The sequence below is a fragment of the Perna viridis genome, chromosome 10 (genome assembly GCF_037379345.1).
Source record: "Perna viridis isolate PV_CMFRI_1.1 ecotype Kerala chromosome 10, ASM3737934v1, whole genome shotgun sequence".
NCBI classification, from domain to species: domain Eukaryota; kingdom Metazoa; phylum Mollusca; class Bivalvia; order Mytilida; family Mytilidae; genus Perna; species Perna viridis.
Window position 1 is genome coordinate 310,409 of NC_142454.1, and position 21,493 is coordinate 331,901.

The 21,493-nt window shown below is 32.1% G+C and overlaps 1 protein-coding gene across 6 annotated transcripts in view; it reads right to left on the reverse strand.

The window, feature by feature from the left end:
- LOC148604039 (uncharacterized) overlaps positions 1-20,841 on the reverse strand; it is a 39,984-nt gene extending 19,143 nt beyond the window's left edge. For 5 of the 6 annotated variants that reach the window (XM_088547464.1, XM_088547462.1, XM_088547460.1 and 2 more), the window contains exons 1-6: positions 20,507-20,841; positions 15,502-15,581; positions 13,581-13,615; positions 7,706-7,751; positions 3,604-3,740; positions 3,044-3,164 (exon numbers count right to left, since the gene is read on the reverse strand). In XM_088547464.1, coding sequence (XP_088403590.1) covers positions 3,044-3,164; positions 3,604-3,740; positions 7,706-7,751; positions 13,581-13,615; positions 15,502-15,538 — 376 coding nt within the window. In that variant the 5' untranslated portion in view covers positions 15,539-15,581; positions 20,507-20,841. Of the gene's footprint in view, positions 1-3,043; positions 3,165-3,603; positions 3,741-6,891; positions 7,003-7,705; positions 7,752-13,580; positions 13,616-15,501; positions 15,582-20,506 lie in introns of those variants that run through there. The other variant, XM_088547463.1, reaches the window with a different exon arrangement.
- Between the last annotated feature and the right edge of the window lie 652 nt (positions 20,842-21,493).

Below are 21,493 nucleotides of genomic sequence, written 5' to 3' on the forward strand. Positions count from 1 at the left end.
CCTGATATAAATTGACTGAGAAACAAAGCTTAAATTTCTGTTTTCATGAAGTTAATCTCCAATTCAAAGAAACAATTTAAACTTATTTCTATTTACAAATTTTAATCAATATTTAAAATTTATTATTGAACTAAGAATGTAAAACACAAAGGCAGCTGTATTACATGTAAGATTGAATGGCCAGATGTGTAGATAAGGCACATAATTACACCTCCTGTGCGCTGCAGTACATAACCAGATCTGCATTGTAATCCTGGGAGCTGTGTTAAACCGTTTTGTTTGACATTTGACTCTAATGATTAACCCTTTAATTGTTGTGTTTGGTCAACTTTAATCTTGTATTAAGTGTTTCCAAGGATCAGCTTTATTTTACTATACAAGAACTGATACAGTATCTTAACTCTGATATAAACCTGAAAGTGATTTTAATTCTTAGTTGTCAAAACAAAGTTCTCCAATTGACTTATACATCATCAATTAAAATTCAACCATATCCCAGATACTAGACTTTCAATTACTCTCCGAAAGTTTCAATAGCTTTATTTGGTAAAAGTTCAGAATAAAAATCTGTAATATTTAATTATTTATACTAGAGTTTTAAAATCTCCTTATCCCCATGCAACCACATATATATAAGAAAATGGAATTTCAAATGAGCTGCTTTAAAAGCGTGAGAAATTTCTGGAAGGTATTATTAAATAAAGGTGAAATTACTATAAAAACACAGAGTTGAGAACTTGTGAAGTAGTCCATGATATAATAAAGTGCTATTGTAAAAAGGAATGAGATGTGTGAGTGAAGGTCTATCTCCCAGACATAATTAGAGATATAATGCCATGTACATCAGACAATGAAGTTTTATCAGGTTGTACAGAACAAATGGGTATCTATTGCCTTACTAAATACAATTCAAACATTGACATACAATGTACTTTCTGTGACCCCAAGCTTTGTAAGGGATCAAATCAAATCCAATCATTTACCATTATAACTTTTATAGTTCAGGTTCATATAATAATGCACAATAATGATAAAAAAACAACACACTAAATCATTACACATAATACCGCTAATAGCTATAATAACTGAGTGATTAATGTATTTCCTAACAGCAGAGCAATGGTATTATAGCAAAGAAAATTCTACTCAAATAAACCATTTTACTGCACTGAATAATTTAGTTGTTTGTTAAACAAGTAACTAACAACAATTGAAATCAATTAGGGTCTGTGAAATAATGCATGTCCCATACATTGTAAAACTTGACAGGAAGTGCTTTACTGTGTTCACTGTTCAACAAATGAAAATTCATAGAATCAGCTGATCATTAGTCCCTTAGTTGCAGTCAACAATTCAATGTGTGGTGGCTAAATTACAACTAAATACATTGTACTTCATCTGTGACAGGTAATCAATGACTTTCTGCACATAATCATTGCAGAAAATTTTAGACAATACCCTGACTACCCCAGACGATGACTAACCAGGGACCCCTCCAGTGATAAATGATGTATAAACATGTAAAGTATTTTAATCCCTCCATACATCAAAGAAACATGGCTGACAATATAACCCAGAGGACATTACCAAACAGCCTCCATATATCATGGTTATCTGCAGGAACAACCTCTGTACATCACAATTATCTGCAGAACAATTTCCTGTGACATTACATAATACCCAGTATCAATTACCATTATAGGACAATAATGACTTCATCAAAGACAATACCAATGTAACTGCCATCGACATGTACATTATCTGTATCCGTTCAAAGACAATCAAGTCTCTATTACCAACATCAATCCTATTACTGCAGTCAGATAGACCATATAGAAGAATGGTAATCAGTCACTGGTATAATAACATTAAAATTCAAAACCAATATCAGAAAAACCTCTGGTTGATAGAGAAAATTGAATTAAATTATCATGTTATATGTCTAATGGCACAATCACAATACCATGGAACAAAATATCACATTGTAAGACGTTATTGGTATAGAACAGAATGTCAAGGAAACCAGAGCTATAGAGCAGGAAAAAAAGAATTTTACATAGCTGACATGTGTAACTCTGGACTTACCTTTGTGTATAATATCCTGAGTACGGCACCATTGAATGTCATTACAAAGCTGACATGTGTAACTAAGGACTTACCTCTATATATAATATCCTGAGTACAGCACCACTGAATGTCTTTACACAGCTGACATGTGTAACTGAGGACTTACCTCTGTGTATAATATCCTGAATACACCACCACTGAAAAGCTTAACAAAGCTGACGTGTGTAACTCATTAATTACATCTATGCATAATATCCTGAGCATGGCACCATTGAGTGGTTTAACAAAGCTGACATGTGTGACTCAGGACTTACCTCTGTGTATAATATCCTGAGCAGGGCACCACTGAATACCTTAACAAAGCTGACATGTGTAACTCAGGAATTATATCTGTATATATCTTGTGTTATGGCACCATTGAATGGCTTTAAAAAGCTGATATGTGTAACTCAGGACACTTCTATGTACAATATCCCCAGTATGGCAGCATAGAATGGCTTTACAAAGCTGACATTTGTAACTCAGGAATTACCTCTGTGTATAATATCCTGAATAGGGCACCATAGAATGGCTTTACAAATATGACATGTGTAACTCAGGACTTACCTCTGTGTATAATATCCTGAGTAGGGCACCACTGAATGGCTTTACAAAGCTGACATGTGTAACTGAGGACTTACCTCTGTGTATAATATCCTGAGTAGGGCACCACTGAATGGCTTTACAAAGCTGACATCTGTAACTGAGGACTTACCTCTGTGTATAATATTCTGAGTATGGCACCACTGAATGGCTTTACAAAGCTGACATCTGTAACTGAGGACTTACCTCTGTGTATAATATCCTGAGTATGGCACCACTGAATGGCTTTACAAAGCTGACATGTGTAACTGAGGACTTACCTCTGTGTATAATATCCTGAGTATGGCACCACTGAATGGCTTTACAAAGCTGACATGTGTAACTGAGGACTTACCTCTGTGTATAATATCCTGAGTATGGCACCACTGAATGGCTTTACACAGCTGATATGTGTAACTCTTGACTTTCTCTGGAGACACTCCATTTGGCATGTCTTCTAATAACTCTAACATATTCTGTCACAATAACAATGATTAAGATATACACAGTATGCTTATAGGAACCTGATTTGTTTCATATTTCCAATCATACAATATTTGTCCACATGGTTAAAAAACATTGCACTATCACAAAGTGTCATGAAAAATTTGTTCTGTTAGAAAAAGGTAAAACTTAACTTGTCCAAAATAATGTTTTAGTCCATAATAAAACTTTTGCAATTAACATTCAAGAGAATTTACAACAGACAGTCGAACAGATCAGTTTGCCTCATCAGATAATGTCTTTTTCAGAAGTGTTTCCTCCTATAGATTATTGAAGAAAATACAAGTAATGGCAACAGAATTTGATAATGTAGAATAACTTTTTCACAATGATTTTGACATAATTTTTAAGTAGAAATTGGGTTTTTTTGGAGGGATACTTTGGGTCACCAAAATAGTCTTCAAAACTTACCCTTTCTACATACTCAAACACCAGATACAATTTTCCCCTCCTCCTGAAAGCCTCCCTGAGTTCTACAATATTCTCCTGTTTCAGAGTCCTCAACATATTCAGCTCCCTTTGTGTTGTCCTCTTAACATCATCATTATCTGGAAATACATCATAAAAAATTATAATGTCATTTTTTTTTTCAAATTTTATCTATTAACTGACAAACTGAACTTAATGTTTTTTGCAAGTTCAAATTGACATCAAGGATATCTTAACCCTTGTGGTGTTACACCCTGACCTGTTCGGGATTGGACCATGTTCCACTTTATCGGTTCTGGCAGTGTGAATCTGAGTTAAGGAAAGCGCAATTTGTGTCCATCTGCAAGCAGCGTGACTGTGCTTTAAAATGAGGCTATCTGATATAGAGTTTGTTAATAAATAATAACTTGAAAGCTAAAACAAGAGGTCGCGAGTTTCCGCTGTCGAAAAAATGAGATTTTTTTGGGGGGTAGGGTTCATTTCTCTGACCCTCACCAGAGCAGAATTAATCTGTAGTACTCTACTTCACCTGGAAACTAAATAAGAATGATTTTTGTCACCTCCATTTCGATGACAACCCCTTGTACTGACTACTTTTGGTTTTAGGACAAACAGAGGCCAAAAATTGGAAAAAAAATCCTCATTTTTTTCCACACAAATGACCCTTCAGGGGGCTCCTGACCCCCCACTCGGGACTGTAACACACTTTATTTGGCTTCAGTAGCCTTCATGGTCTTCAGGCTGTAGGATGAATGTGCTTTGGTTCCTGATTTGTTCCAGTTGAACCCCACAGGTAGCAAATAATGACCATCTTTGAGGAACAGAACCATTTTCACGTGTTGGCCCACCCACCCTCCTACCACCTCCTCACCCATCTTTAATTTATATATAACAATCAGCATCAGTACCATTGCGCAACTAATTTGCATACAAGTTGCAAAATATCAAAATCTAAACTTTTGTTCAGAAATGTGCAGCACGACAAGGGTTAATACAAAATTCCAAAATTGACAGCTTTCCTTAGTTGACCAAAGAGATAAGAGTAAAGTCAACTAAGAGACAGCCAAAATAGCCAAAAATATCAAATAAGGGTAACAACAAAATTACCAAGTCCTGACTTGGTACAGGCATTTCAAGCAAAATGGTGGGCTTAACCTCCCTCTTCCATTGCAGCATTAATATACCGGTGGTGATTAAATATCTTTTGCATGCTATTGCATTATAATTGGTAAATCAGCTGTCACTTCAGCACAAAGAACAATTTAGAAAAATAATAACATTAACCATTAAAAAACTGAGAATATTTCAATAAAGGACTGATATCTAAAGAAGAATTTGAAGAAAGACCTTTTGATATGCATTTCCTCATACCCCTGATTCAGGAGTCTGTTACACAGATATATTTATGGTGTTCAAGAAAATCAGAGTAGTTAGTACTGTCAAAGATAAGAAAGCCACAACAGCCCAAAATATCAAAATTTAGATAGCCAAAATATTAAAAAAATAAGACTGTCCAAATAGCCTAAAATATCAAATATAAGACAGCCAAACTAGCCCAAAATATCAAATATAAGACAGCCAAAATAGCCCAAAATATCAAATATAAGACAGCCAAAATAGAACAAATAGAACAAATACTTAAGACAAAATGTGTGTTGTAGAAGTGTTACAAAATTATCCTTAAAACCGATTTTACAAAAGATGTTCAATGTTCCGAACAAAAAAGATGCTGAAAATGGCTAATTACTGTGAAATGTGAAAAATGCTTTGAAAAAAACATTTCCTTGCCACATTTTGTATGAAACAAGAGAGTCTGATAACCAGATTTGGTATGAGAAAAGTTTGTGATGATGGATTTTTACTAAAATTGGAGTTCATTAAGGATGTTCACTGCTCTGTTTAAAAATAACAAGGATTTCAAAGGGTTGTGGTACCTTTTAAGGTCCTTCATGCTAGAACAGTATGTATTAAGAATATGATGGTCAGTGTGCTCATTTTTTTTAGATAAAGGCATTTGAAATTTTGACAGAAAAAGGATTTCCCTGAATTTTCCACAGGTTTTGTCTTCGTAGGTTTTATTGATTTAAAAACCCCAAAGAAATAACAAAAATTTTATAAGAACTTCTCAAATAACATTTAAGGTGTGTTAAATAAAATTATGAAAAGAAAAGTGGGCTCACTGGGCAAAAAATATTAATGCTATGACATTGATAAAATGAAAATCTTAGCAAAATGACTGAACATGAGCAACGATCATCTTTAAGACAAGACCTTGCTGCATCAGCAATAAACTTCAGTGGCTTAAAGCCAACAATAAAAGAATGAAATGGACTTTGTCTTCATTTAGTAAGCATCTCTGGAACAAAATTAGGAAACTTTTCTCAAATCAGTTACTCATCTTAAGTTATTTTACTTCCACAGCTGTAAATTTCCTTTGCTATAAAACTAATCTGACTCCTTTGTATACTCTGAATGAAGTCTTTACCATATAAAGATATTGTTAGCTCAACAGGGAGGTAACTATTAACAAATGGTTTCTAACAACAAACTGACTTTATAGAGGAAATCTAAGGATGAAGCCATTGTAAAAAGTGAATGCTGAACAGAGTATAATAAAACAAAACATACATTGATTAAATGTAAAATTAGAAATAATGAAAACAGAGGAGAAACAGATGATATATCAATTATAAGCAGACCATGTATGTCCCACAAGCAAGTCATTTAAATCATTTCTAAGTTATAAAACATCAAGTAAGGAAAAAAAAGTCATATAGTGTACATATACAGGGCAATGTCTCCTACAATACATACAAATATAAAGATGTTTAAACAACCGCCATGAAGGTACATAAAGACACATTGATTTACAACAGAAGGTATTATTAACATGTGAAATGTAAGACTACTTAGACCAGTGGGAAAGTCGGATTAAACCACTGATGTATGACCTGAACACTTTGTACCACTGAAATCAGTACTTAAAAACTTTGTCTTAATATAGTACAGTACATGACCTTTGACCCACAAATCAAACAATCTAAAAAGATCAAATTGAATTTGAAGTGTTTAAGGAGTGATATCAAATATTGATTATGTGTTTCTTCTTTCCAGATATTTCTATAAAAGAAGCCTGAAGAAGTAATGTATCTACCGGTACTCAGTAATGGTTTAAGGAAATGATAGACTCGGGATAATTTATGAACTTTAATGATTTGTATGAGAAGACACACCTTTTAGCCCAAAGGTCTATACATGTACCTATAATACCTGAGACAATGACCATCTCTGTATTAAACTAACATTAGGCCACACTAGTGCTTCACTAACTGGCTTCAACCTATAGACAGTATTCTGTATAGTTGGCTTCCCAATTTATTCCTAATAAATATTTATGGTCAATAATGAACTTTTTTTTATATAAATCAACTGAATACTTCTTGTCCCTGAGGAAAGAAGGATATTGTTTTAATGCCCTGGTGGTGACCTATCTCAGTATATAAATTAAGAAATCAATTTAGAAATTCTTTTGACATATATTTAGCACAAGTTCTTTATGACTACTATAAAGTCAATGTTTTATAGGGACAAAACATGAATGGCTCAAAATCTGTTTGTCAGAAGTGATGTATGAAGTTAGAATGTAATTGTTTAAACTTTTAACACAGGCACACATGTATCACTGTTAGGACTGTTGGTCTAGACATTAGCAATACATGTATAACAACATAACTGTGCATTATTAATATAGTTAAATAATAGCTCCGTCCATCATAGGCAAAGCCTTAAATCATATTAAGACAAAGAATTAATGTTAAAATGGCACACATCTAAACAAAAAATACCCCAAAAAAATAACTTGTGCTAACTGGGCTTTCATTTAAAAGAGACAAAATTATAAAAGAACATGCAATTACATCTTCTTTAAATACCAATACTGTTTGGAAAGAAGTATATAAGTACAATGTACTTGAAACACACAGGATTTGCCAGATACATTTTTACATGCGCTTAAAAGAATCATAATAAATACAGAAGTTGAGGTAAACAGACAACTGAGAGGGAACTACACTTAATGTATTACCTTCACTGTCTTTGAACTTCTTGACAGCTACCATTTCTCCTGATTCCTGAAATAAAAATTAAACGCTTCACTGGGCAAAGCTTGGTATGACCACAGAGGCAGTATGAACTACTGATACAGTGATTTTTCAAAGGTGTCATATCCTCAAGATTTAAGTAAGGACCCCAGCAACGGAGGGACAAATTAAATGTACATGAATTATGCAGTATGTCTAAGTAGTTTAATTTGCTAGAGTGGACAGTCAATTTTTTAAGCTTTGTTCTGGGTAAAATATATTTGGAAATTATCTGGTACTGAACATTATGTAAATATTTAACAGAGAGCAAGACATCTGCCATCATGGTCGCCTAGGTCAATGATCCCCCAATTTAATCATCAATGTGTCAGGGAGAAAATGATGTGAAATGGAGAACTCAAACTTCCACAAATTGTAATTGTAGGCTCTTATTATTTAGGGCAATGTTGACTCATTGATTCAACTTTATTGAGATTTTTATTGATTGATTAATTGGTGTTTAAAGCCCAAGCAGCAATATTTAAGCTATATCCAGGCGATGAACATGAAATGGATGATAAAATGAATATGAAATTATGATGAAATGAAAAATGGGATGGAACACAAGGACAATAGGGTCGACAAATTTTGATTGCCACTGGAAATAGGGAGAAGTGGGTAGGGGCGACCAATTTAGCCTCCTACTCATATCGAAAACCATTGCAGGGTCCTTTAACACGCGAGGAACATTGCATATTTCCCTGATGACATCAGTGTGCAGTAATGCCTGGGTTCTCCACTCAAACACCTAAGGCACATAACCCAGTTGCTCTGTGGGCAGAGTGCCCTAGCCCCTTGCCAGGGTTCTGAGCACTATAAAGTTACCTTCTACAACAAGCTTAGTGCTGCTGCAGGCCTATTCTTTTGACACCCAGGCCTGGTTAACACATTACTCAGACAATGTTTAGGAGTTAACCAATAAATGTAGTTTAATATTCAACAAAATCTTGAGTTTTTCCAGATCAGCTTTCCCATTTCTCAGTCCTAACAGAACACTTATCAGGAAATATTTCAGGCACTGGTTTCATAAACCATCTCGAATTAAAATTTCAAATTATATGAACAGTCAATATCAGCCAATATCAGCCTGTGGTACAATGTATGAGTTGAAGTAAGATTTGCCAAATTTTAAACAATTTGATAAGTCAATATATAAGTTGTGGTAAAAGTTGATGAATAACAAACAATATGAATGGTCATTTTATGAGTTGAGGTTGAAGTTGATGTATATTTAACAATTTGATCAAGCATTTTTTATGAGGCAGGATCTGATAAACTCACTTCAAAAAGGGGTATACATGTATTTACTAAGACTAGTTTCTGCGAAATTTTCTACATACTTTCTTTACTTTCCTATTGGCATATTTTAAATTTTAAATTAAATACCAGTGATCAACAAAAAATCAAGAAAAAAAAAGTGTTCAGGCCTTGACGTCAATACTTGCCAAAACTACACAGACTTTTTGTATCGCACTAGAACCCTAACAAATAGGCTTCTGGAACAGGGTTATGTTGCTACAAGATTGAAGTCATCACTACAGAAGTTTTATGGTCGTCATCATGAAGTCGTGGCTCATTATGGTGTATCCATCTGCACCATGAAAACTGATTTATTCAACTGGTCATAGTTTTCCTTTCCTCATTTGTCTACCCCGGACTTGACTTTTTATGAGCAACGTGGCAGGTGTTTCTACAAAAGCAGAGGACGCTTACCCTACCGGTGCACCTGCTCCAGTGGAGTCCGAGTTGCTCATTTGCGTTTGTTACTTTGTGTGTGTGATTTTAGTTACTTCATGTTCTTTGTTGTGTATGTCTGTTTTCCATGTCTGGTCTTTGTCCCTGAATTCCATTCTTTTGATTACTGCTATAACCTTGGTTCCCTTGATTACTCTTTAAATTGTCAGACTTTAGAAACTTGATCAGTAATTTGTGTATTACATAATATACAGAAAATATTTTCAACCATATTTAATATAAAATGAAAAACAAGTGATTAAGTAATAATTTTACACATACTGCACCTGTACATGTTATTATAAATCTATTGTGTACCCAGTATAATAGATGCTTTATATTTATGGTGTGATGTGCATTTACAGATGCAATTTAAAAAGCATTCACATGTTCAACAGAAAGCTAATCAGTGAGGAATTTTTTGTCAGAAATTTTCATTTAAAGGTCACTATCTGAAGGAGTTTAATACATCAGTAGTAAACTATACAGTGTAAAATCAAGCAGGTTAACAATAAAGAAAATAAAAAGAAATTTAATGTATGTTTCAATGGATAAACTCAAATGTAAAATGGGGATAGATCTTTATTGACAAAACAATAAGTTTCTTACAGTTTAAAGACAAAACTACATATATACAAACATATTGGAGCAGGAAACAAACATTGGAACAAGTTGGTTCAAGAACGATAGTCCATAACTAATTAAACTTAAGCTCATCATAAACTTGACTGTAAAACAATTATGTTGGTCCAGTGAATTGTAACATTTTTAATTGTGAGTTATTTCTGGCTGCTATATAAACCCTTCATTTAGGGACAGGGATCTGATTTTGTTGTCACAAGTATTTACAACAATGTACTATACATCAACAAATTTCCATACTTTTCGTTGAATTTACAATCTGCCTTATAAATAAACACAGAGCAGATCCACTTTAAAAGGACACTAAAGTTACAACAAGATTAGTATTTAATGTTAATGTGTCTCCATTAATAATTTTACCCTTTAAGAAGAGTTAAATAATGAAATGTATCAATTTGTTAAAGGTATGTCAGACAAGATTCAATTTTCACAATATCATATTGATTAAACTGAATGTTTAAACATGTTTGCTATCAATAGACAATGTAAATAACTCCTGCATAGAAAACTTATCCTGATTTTAGGGTGTCACTATAGGGAGGGATACCACTAAGTTGTCATGGTGACTATAATCATACAGTAGTTAAATCATTTATCTTTTAGATTGCCCAATGAAGGACTAATAATAAGTGCCATAGTACAAAGTAAATCTTCATACTTTACCAATAATGACTTATTTTTTTTAATAAACAGTGATCTTGTATAACTTCTTTATAAACATCTAATACTATATGTTACAGGAGAATATTACACCTGCCTTTGAAGAGATCATTCAACAAGTTTTAAATTTATGTCGTAAATTTAATTTCGAAAACTTTATTACAGGGCGTTTCTCAAACAAAATCCAACCAAAAATAAGACCCACTGATCTAAATCTGATGATATCAGGTCATAACATACAATGTACTTAACAAGGAAAGTCTCACCTTAAACTAACTATTCTCTTTCTAATAAGAGTAGATTATCTTTACTTGTGAATTACTGCCCAATTTACAAACAATTTTAACAACAAATATGTGACCAATAAAACATGAAACAATTTTCTTTCAATTAAAGACACTAGTTAATAGTCTTAATAAGTACCAATTTAAAATCTGGCAGGTTCTTAAAGGTCGATAAAATCTTTATTTGTTAAGCTATCAAATGTCAGTCAATCTAATTCTCGACTGTAGTGAAAACACGCTCAAACAGATCTAAACATAACAGTAAAAATCGTTGATATTTAAAAAAGGAATTTGAAACCTTTTATTGAGGTTTAAATGAACACAAGCCTAAGATTTCAGACCATATACTTTTTACGCAGTCCAATTTAAAATAGTTTTTCACAGCAGATATGAATAGACATAACTTATCAATATTTAAGCTTAGAATTTCAATAGAGTTTCTGACAGGGAGTATTATTGTATTTACATTTCCTTGATCTATCAATAAAATATGATAAATAATAAAACTATAATTTATACAATGTATCTGCATGTTAGAAAAGTAAAGCCGAAATGTTTATTCCAACTAAAATCAACCTTGAAGTCACTTATGGTGTCCTTCATCAATGAAATACCCTAATACCGTATGTTATTTTGCCATGGGACATATGTGCTGAGATTGTGCAGTGTTTCACCAAAATATCATAGTCAATTGCAGTGTGGTTGAAACTTTACAGCATGACTGAAACTTGAAAACATTACATTGAACCTTAAAATTTATAATAATTTTACCATATTTTTATCATTTTTCAAAGTTTGTTTTATAAAGAAACAACAGATCTGTACTATCCCTATAAATCTTAAATATCACAGAGCTATTACTTGCATAGCACCTCTCTTTGATTTTTTTTAATGTAAGTGAGTGCTCATAATGCATTTTAAACAAAAATAATTTCTGACAAGCACAATACATAATCATAAGGAACGTACTAAATTGACTTTATAGGTACATATCATGGAGTATATATAGTCTTTAGTTTATGATAAACCTATATATGTCAGCACAGTAGCAATCTGTAAAACATTGTGACCAACAGTCAAGCCATGAACAAACAATAATTGGCCACAATTTCTAATCCCATGATGACCATAGTACACTTAAAAGTCTGTTTTGCTACCATGGGATAATAAAATGTTTCCAAGGCACAGCTTGATACAACCACAGAGGTAAAACCCTGAACAATTGGGGCAAGTATGGACACGAATTTCAAGCTTGATACAGCTTTGAAGCTTGACTGATAATATTAGACATTTGAGATGGGATAAGAGTTTGACCAGAGCCGAAATGATCTCTATTGGCCATTAATTCCAAAATGGCTCCAGTTACAACCTCCAAAATCAACTACCTTAGGGGTAAGGCATTTTGTGGTACATCTTAAACATAGGGATTCATTCCCTTTACCTCAAATTATCATAAAGAGTCAGAGCAATTCTTGTGTCTACACCCTTCTAGGCCCCTAATCTTAATATGGGTTGAGTCACAACATCCCTCCCCCAGAAAAATTAAATCAAACCCTTTTTTGGTGGTATGACACCTTGTGGTACAATGTAAAAGAGATCAATTTACTTATAGTCAACTTATTGTCTGGACTTCAGGAAAATACTTGTTTCTGGCCCCTTTTGGCCCCTCATTTCTAAACGGTTTATATCTAAATCCCCAAAATCTATCCAAGTATCTTTGTGGTACTATGGATTCCTGTTAATCGAATAGCTTATTTGTCAGAAAAAAATATGCAATTAACAGGAATATGCCATAAACAGAAATAATCATTTTAAAAGGAAAATACCTAATATTTTCAATGTTTAAGCAGGACATATTCTTTTCTCATACCTAATTAGATTCCTGCCACAGTGTCTAGTCAGAAGACAGAGAAAATATTGTTGTAAAAACAAATTTCTTAAGAAACTGAGGTATTTCATTAACAATGCAATTTTGATTTACCTAATTAGATACATTTATTAACAGTGCAATTTTGATTTACCTAATTCGATACATTTTTTAGTCAATTTTTTTTTCAAATATTTATGCAAGTAAGAGAAATTTTTTGGTCTTATGTTATGAAAATCAGAGGAAATTTTTTACACAGATAACATGGGAAATATTTTTGTTCTTTTTCTATGGAATTAACAGGTATGCTATTGAGTGGAATCCACTGTATAATATATTGAGGAACAATATCCTAAACATCCATATGCTTTTACTGGAGTTATACATTTAAATTGTATGAAATGCTTGTTTTCTGCTCCTTTTTTGGCCCCTATTTCAAAAACCATTGGATAACAATCCCCAAAATCAATAACAGCCTTCCTTTAAGTTGTAAATTTTTATAAAGAACAACCTACAAATATTCCAGTTATGAACCAAGTGTCTACAGACAACAAGGACAGTTCAACACCAGTATATCTGTGGTCGTATAAACATAATAGTAAAGAACTTTTTCTATGAAATATAAATCCTTACCTTGTGGCGACATTTCAGTACAACACCATAAGCCCCTGCAATAAATAATAAATACAGTCATTTTAGTATCATGCCACATTACAGCTAACTTTCCAAAACATTTACATTTGTACATCAAATTATTTATGGAGTATATTCTAACCTACTGTGAAACATTATAATCAGAGTGGCAAAATGAGAAATATAGAATCTACAACGATAATGAGTTGATTATGGAATTTCACGAGATGTGAGAAATTCATAATCAACAAGCTTTGAGTGTAGATTCTGTTTCTCTAATACCCTAAAAATGTCAAAAATACCCAAAAATGAAAAGCGTGTGAAACGTTATGATTCCGATTCGTAGGAAACATGTTGACGTCACACAAACGCAAATATTCCAAGCAAAAGAAACCAGTTGATTTCAAAGGTTTTTTCACTTCAAATCTTCCCAAGTCCCTTCATAATTCTTATTTAAGGTAAGAAAACACCAAAATTATCTCATTTAACTGAAATATAACTACAATGGCAATCAAGGCAATTCAAGATAGAGTCCAAGACAATCAATTTCTAAGCCAATCGAACTCTGAGAACAAAAAAGTCACTAGTTATGAGAACATTTTTTCCACACCAGTCAAGCGGTATGAATATTAAAGCAAAATTAATGAAACTAATTTTCACTTTTAATGATTCAAATGTTAAAACAGTTTGAGAATAAAACTTGACATGAGAGATGTTTTCACAATATTACATGCTGGGTAGATATAAGATAATTTGATGGCAAATTTGTATATAATAATCATTGTTTTGTATGTCTTGATTTATCAACTTAGCTTTGCCCTAGATCAGAGCACCATTATCATGCCTTGGTTTATCAACTTAGCTTTGCCCATGATTACAGCACTATTATCATGCCTTGGTTTATCAACTTAGCTTTGCCCTAGATCAGAGCACTATTATCATGCCTTAGTTTATTAACTTAACTTTGCCCTAGATCAGAGCACTATTACCATGTCTTGGCTTCCTTAGAACTAGATCTGCATGAAAAGACTAGCATGCAATACGGGTATTAAAACTTTACACCTCCCCACAGTTCTGATGACATGACTACATACCCTCCCCTCAGTTCTAATGACATAACTACATACACTCCCCACAGTTCTAATGACATGACTACATATCCTCCCCACATTTCTAATGACATAACTACATACACTTCCCACAGTTCTCATGACATGACTACATACCCTCCCCTCAGTTCTAATGACATAACTACATACCCTCCCCACAGTTCTAATGACATGACTACATACCCTCCCCACAGTTCTAATGACATGATAAGGTACACTCCCCTCAGTTCTCATGACATGACTATATACCCTCCCCACAGTTCTAATGACATGACTACATACCCTCCCCACAGTTCTAATGACATGACTACATACCCTCCCCACAGTTCTAATGACATGACTACGTACACTCCCCTCAGTTCTAATGACATGACTACATACTTTCCCCAACCACAACTAATACACTCCCCTCAGTTCTAATGACATGACTACATACTTTCCCCGACCACACCTAATACACTCCCTCAGTTCTAATGACATGACTACATACTTTCCCCGACCACACCTAATACACTCCCTCAGTTCTAATGACAGGACTACATAATTTCCCCGACCACACCTAATACACTCCCTCAGTTCTAATGACAGGACTACATACTTTCCCCGACCACACCTAATACACTCCCTCAGTTCTAATGACATGACTACATACTTTCCCCAACCACATCTAATACACTCCCTCAGTTCTAATGACATGACTACATACTTTCCCGACCACATCTAATACACTCCCTCAGTTCTAATGACATGACTACATACTTTCCCGACCACATCTAATACACTCCCACAGTTCTAATGACATGACTACATACCTTCACCGACTACACCTAATATTTCGTACTTGTTCATCACATATCATGTATCAGTATACTTCCACAGTATCAACATTCTCCTGAAATAGAAGAAATTAACAGTTACATGTAGGATATTATAATAACCATAGATTGATATCTGTACAGCTACATTCTGTTCAAGCGACAAATGTCTTTGAAGTCTAAAAAGAAGGACTATGCTAGTCCAAGTTAATCAGAATATACATTCATATATGTATAAAAAATAATTAACATTTTTCTTTAATTTGATATAACTGAGAGTTATCTGACCCTGACTTTACTGTATTCCCCATGGTTTCTAGTCAAACAGTCTTTGCCATATAAATTTCTAACAACAAGCCCAAGGTTAAAAGCCCACCAGCATTTTTACCAGCAATGGCTATCAGGCTGGTGGTCAATTTCAAAGAATGGTAAAAAAAGAAACACTTGAAGCATTTCTTCTTGAAAAATTGAAAATAAATAATAAAATCCATCCTATACCTTAGTACATTTTTAAATTGGTGAGGAACAATGAGCCATTATTGTTCTAAATTAAGTAGATTAAGTTATGTACTCTCAATAAAAATGTCATGATCATCATTGCTTAGAATTAACTTTTAAAATTTCAAGAATTCAATTCTAAAATTATGCACAACAATCTGATAAAAGATACAAGCTCTCTTTTCTCCTATTATCCTAGATCTTTAAATGTCAAGACAGAAAAAAAACAAAAATTTAAGATCCCCACACTAATATGATTGGCCAGGGACATGTTACTCAACACCCCATATATCCAAGTGTTGCTAAGCCATAAACTTCAGCATAACAAACCCCTTCCCTTAGGAATGTCATGCTCCTAAATCAAAAGTGTCAAATTCCAAAAAAGGACAACTCTTAAAACATGGTATATTGAGTACCAATTCTTCCATGTTTTATAAAAACAACTCTGTTCTTAATGACAATCTATTATTAAAAGAAAAAAAACATGTTATTGATGTTAAACATGTACTTCCTAAAATGACAAGTCACATGTCTAATACTTTGTATAATCATTATCTGTCAAGTTTGTCTTCATTCTAATCTCCAATTCAAAATTTCATATCATTTGAATTTATGTCCCAGATTTAGGAAAATTTCACTATGCATGCTTGCTACCTTTTGTTGATCTGAAGCCTTTATTATTTATAGAATTTGACATGTAATCTTTCCCTACAAAGAACTGCAGCTGAGGAGATAATTATGAATTCAAAACAATTCAATACAAACTTGTCAATTTAAAATGCCAAAGTGATAATAAAACTTCTACACTCCACAAGAAATCTTAACATTGGATAAAAAAAGAACCATTATATGATCTGAACTTATAATTGTAAAGGTAACTGGAAGAATTAATTGTTAATATGCTGCTGTTAAAGAATTCCTAAGTTGATGGAAATCAATGAAAGTTGGAATCAATACTTTATCCTATACAAACACACCTCATAATTAGCTCTGGCTCACAGTAGATAACTTTATGATTAATTGAATCAATTAATTTCCTCAATCAAATACATGCAAATATTCAATTAATATTTTATAATACTAGTTACAAAGTCAATTATGTTCAGTGAATTAGATATTGGAACCAATTGAATTAATTATTATTTCTGAGGACAAAACTATTGGGTACTAGAGTACAACAGAACTTGCATGATGATAACGATAATGTTAATGATATTAACCAAAAAACATTACTTCAGGGAAGGGATGTCATTAAAAGACAACAATGTTTTTTATATGCAATAGTATATGTATGAAGTACTCTATATAATGATGGCATATTGTCAACTATATACTACACTGTACATCTATCATACATGTACATGTACTTCAATTAAATGGCACATGTAATGCATTCCACCTATAGGGAAAATATTTAAAAAGCCAATTAAAGAAAATGAGATCTTTTTTTTCAAAATACAAATATAAAAAACTACATGTCATATTAATACCATAAATACATAAAGAACATACACAATATATACTACATGTACTTTTTTGTCATATATGATAAATCATTAAATGTGATCAACCAGCATCTGAACAGACTGTATTTTACAAGGTATCACTTAGTTGGTTGACTTAGAACTTAATCGTATACTTTTAAATGAAATGAGAAATGGACCATATAGTATTGATAAAAATAAACAGAATTTCTAAATGTATACAAATGCAAATTACTGAATGTTATCGAATTCTACGATATCATTACTTTACTGAATCAATCAGTGTAAAAGTATGTAAGATTTGTAAACAATTTACCCTTATCGTAAAACTACCTCATACAGAGTTATACTCACCTGCTTACAAAATGAATGTGAACTAATAAAAAGTTGGTCAAATGATAAATGCTGAAGTGCACATAAATTTATAAACATTCCTAAAGTAATATTGTTATTGCTTATACAAGTATAAAGATTTTTTTTAAAGAAGGTAATACAGTATTATTTTCTTCAACAGTTTCATACAACATATACATACACTTGTATTTCTATCCTTACAAAAATAATTTTGATGACATCAAGAATGCCCAAAATTCTTATCAATTTAAGAGTGTTTCAGAAAGAAAATGTACTATGAGTGCCTTCAAATTAAAATTGTAATTTACGATTACTATGGAAAATTGAAGCTATTGAATGGCATGTCCACAAATAGACTTAAAGCCAAATTTGAATTAAACTATTCTTGAACTTTTCCCTGCAATTTGTTGTGCTATAATTAAAGTAATAAACTGCAGACAAAGCACATAATATGCTCCAGAAGGAAGCATAAATGGTTGAATTATCAACTGGGTTCAGTATACTTATGACCAGAAAAACCATCAATATCTGGTTTGTGCATGTAAAATCAGAGCTTAAAAACAGCATCATGGCACCTTCAATCTCATATACTTGGTAAATGCAATTGGGAACCATACCAGTCTTGGAAACATTAGCTAGCTTCGTTGATTAAATACAAATCGAATCTTAGCTTTTTCCAAGATAGGGATGGTCAAAACATGTCATCCCAATGTTTAAGAAAATGACGTGATCAGCTTATCAATACCGGACAATTCGACCAAAAGACATTTCAGACCATAACGACCCACATTTCCTTACCATTTCAGTCCATACATATTTCAGACCATGATGATGGGAAAATGTGTAAGGACAATAAAAAATGTATATCATAACAAACTTTACCATTTTGTAAGCTAATAGTAACAGGGCTAACAAAAATTATTATAGTTGTTTGAATTCATGTTTCTCTGGGAGCCTATAAGGTTTTAGCTTCAAAAGCCACAAAAAGAGTAACAGATGTGTGCAAGTTGACAGCTGAACTCAAAAATTTATAATTAAGAACTGATATAAAATTGATTATTCAGAATTGATATGTAATGGAGTAAAGACCTTATCATGAACTTCTAAAAAATCTAACTGAAATATAGTAAAAGGGATTAAACGTACCTACATGTACAATATGTCATCCTTTTTTTTACACTTTCGCCCTAACCTTATTTTGATATACTAACAGTTTCAAAATGCCTGAATTCAAATAGATTAAAATGTATATAAATTTATTGCAGTTCATAACATAAATATTTCAAAACACATATAATTTGTTTACACATATATTTCAAAGAAATGGGAATATATAACAATCTCTGATGATCATGGCTTACCTACATGTACATCTATTCATCATTTATAGTAGGAGAGCCATGAGATGGTGTGAGCTCTATGGTTATTAAGTGTACCTTCTAAATTTCCCTTAAGGTTCCCCAATATACTAACAAAAAAAGAGTCATGTCCAAGAAGGGAAAATTCAACATTTTCTTCAATGAAACAAATAAAATAATATAGGTTAAGATTACATTTCATTAAAAATAAATTCATCTTTTCTGGTAGTTTTAATTTCAAGTCTTTTTCTAATTTGTTTAACTTATTTAAAGAAGTGAATGATAAGTTTTTCAAAAACTTCAGGAAACATGTGGATGTACGTACATGTATCTCCGCTCTTCCATTGTTGCTGTTGTCAAGAACCTAACCCACCTTGGAACAAAATATAACTCTGATTATATTGTCAAAGTCGAAGCATAGCTTTTCTAAGATAGGAAAGGCAATCATTTTCTTGATTGGAATTTGCAGCTGTCATCTGAATTTTGTTTACATCACATGATATGTGTAAAATATTCCCACCATCCATGGAGAACTGTAATATTTCCGGTATCTGTACAGATTGATCTGACAGGCCAAAATTGAAATGGATGTTGCTACAGATGCCCTTAAGCGATAAAAAATGTTAATTATTGCGAAGTGCTATAAAGTTATTGACCATTTTGAGAGTGAAGGGAAAGGGGGTATGGGGTTGGAATTTAGGGGAAAAAATTGTTCAAGTTATTCATTTGTTGAAAAAAAACTCCCCTATTAATTAACAAGACGGATTTTCAAATAGAAATATTGATTTTGCTTGCTGCTTAAACATAAAAAAATTTTTGCACTTGCGAAACAAAAAATTTCATCCGGGTTGACCCCCCCTCTTTGTAACGTCCTTTATTATTTTTTACGAGTCTCGCACAGACGGTACATGTATATTAAAGATCACATTGCTCACTGATTTAGGCAATGCCTACCCCATATTAAAATTACATACTTGTCAAAAGAAATACTGCATTCACACAAAATCTATGTCTACTCCATATAAATTAATTTTAATAAAAATTATGTTTATTTTTGTTCTGTTAAGATACTGAGGTAATTGATTCGTTTGGTTGTTGTTTTGTTAGTGTGCTAGTTATTTTGTGGCTTTTCTTGCTACTGTATGTAAGACAAAAAAATATTCCATTTTTATTAAAAGACAATTATTTTTGAATAATCGAAAATAAAATATAGGGTTATGAAGTAATATTGAAAGAAAAATACTAAACGAATTTGAGAAGTCAATAATATAAAAAAAAAAAAACAACATATGATTAATTACAGCATACCTTATACATGTCTGGCTTTTGTTTCCATCTGATGCATTCCCGATATTATATTACGTTACTATCAGCGTAAAATATCCCATGAATATGCTGTCTTGTTGATATCCTAAAGTATTTATAGTTTGAAAATGATTTTAAGACTCACTTAAAACATATAAAGTTAAATGCTATGAATTATCAAAACAATCCGGTACTTGTATTTTTACAAAAATGTTTACTACACGTGAAAATCTAATAAAGAAATTCTTTCCACTTTCCAACTTCTTTTCTATCCGCCATTAATTTGCCTTGCCAACATACCCACAATGCACCGTTATTTGACCCAAGTATGTTGGGGTCATAAATAGGTTGAATCTTTTTACACGTATTAAAAAAATCATCATTGTATTGATACTTATTATCATAGCAAGCCAAAGTGGACAAAATTGAGCATTTTCTAATATTAAAAAAAATGATTTTTTAATAATACAAATTCTTTTTCTAATATTACAAATTAGATTTCAAATATCACAAAACACTTTTTTAATATTAAAAATTCAGTTGAATTTCTAATATTAAAAAACTATTTTTGCATATTAGTAATTGATTTTTTAATATTAGAAAATAGATTTTTCGTATTCAATGACAATTTTTTTAATATTAGAATTTTTTTTTGTAATATTAAAAAATGTGACTGATTTTCTAATATTACAAATTCATTTTTTGATATTATAAATTCAATTTGTAATATAACAATGTGTGTGATATTTTATAATATTACTAAATCAGGCATTTGTAGTATTAGAAAATGAATTTTTAATATTTAAAAATGAATTTATAATATTAGAAAATGAATTTGCAAAATTAGAAAATAAGTGTTTTCTAATATTAAGAAAATGACTTTTTAATACTATGAATTCATTTTCTAATATTACAAATTAGATTTCAAACGTCACAAAACACTTTTTTAATATTAAAAATTCAATTGAATTTCTAATATTAAAAAAACAA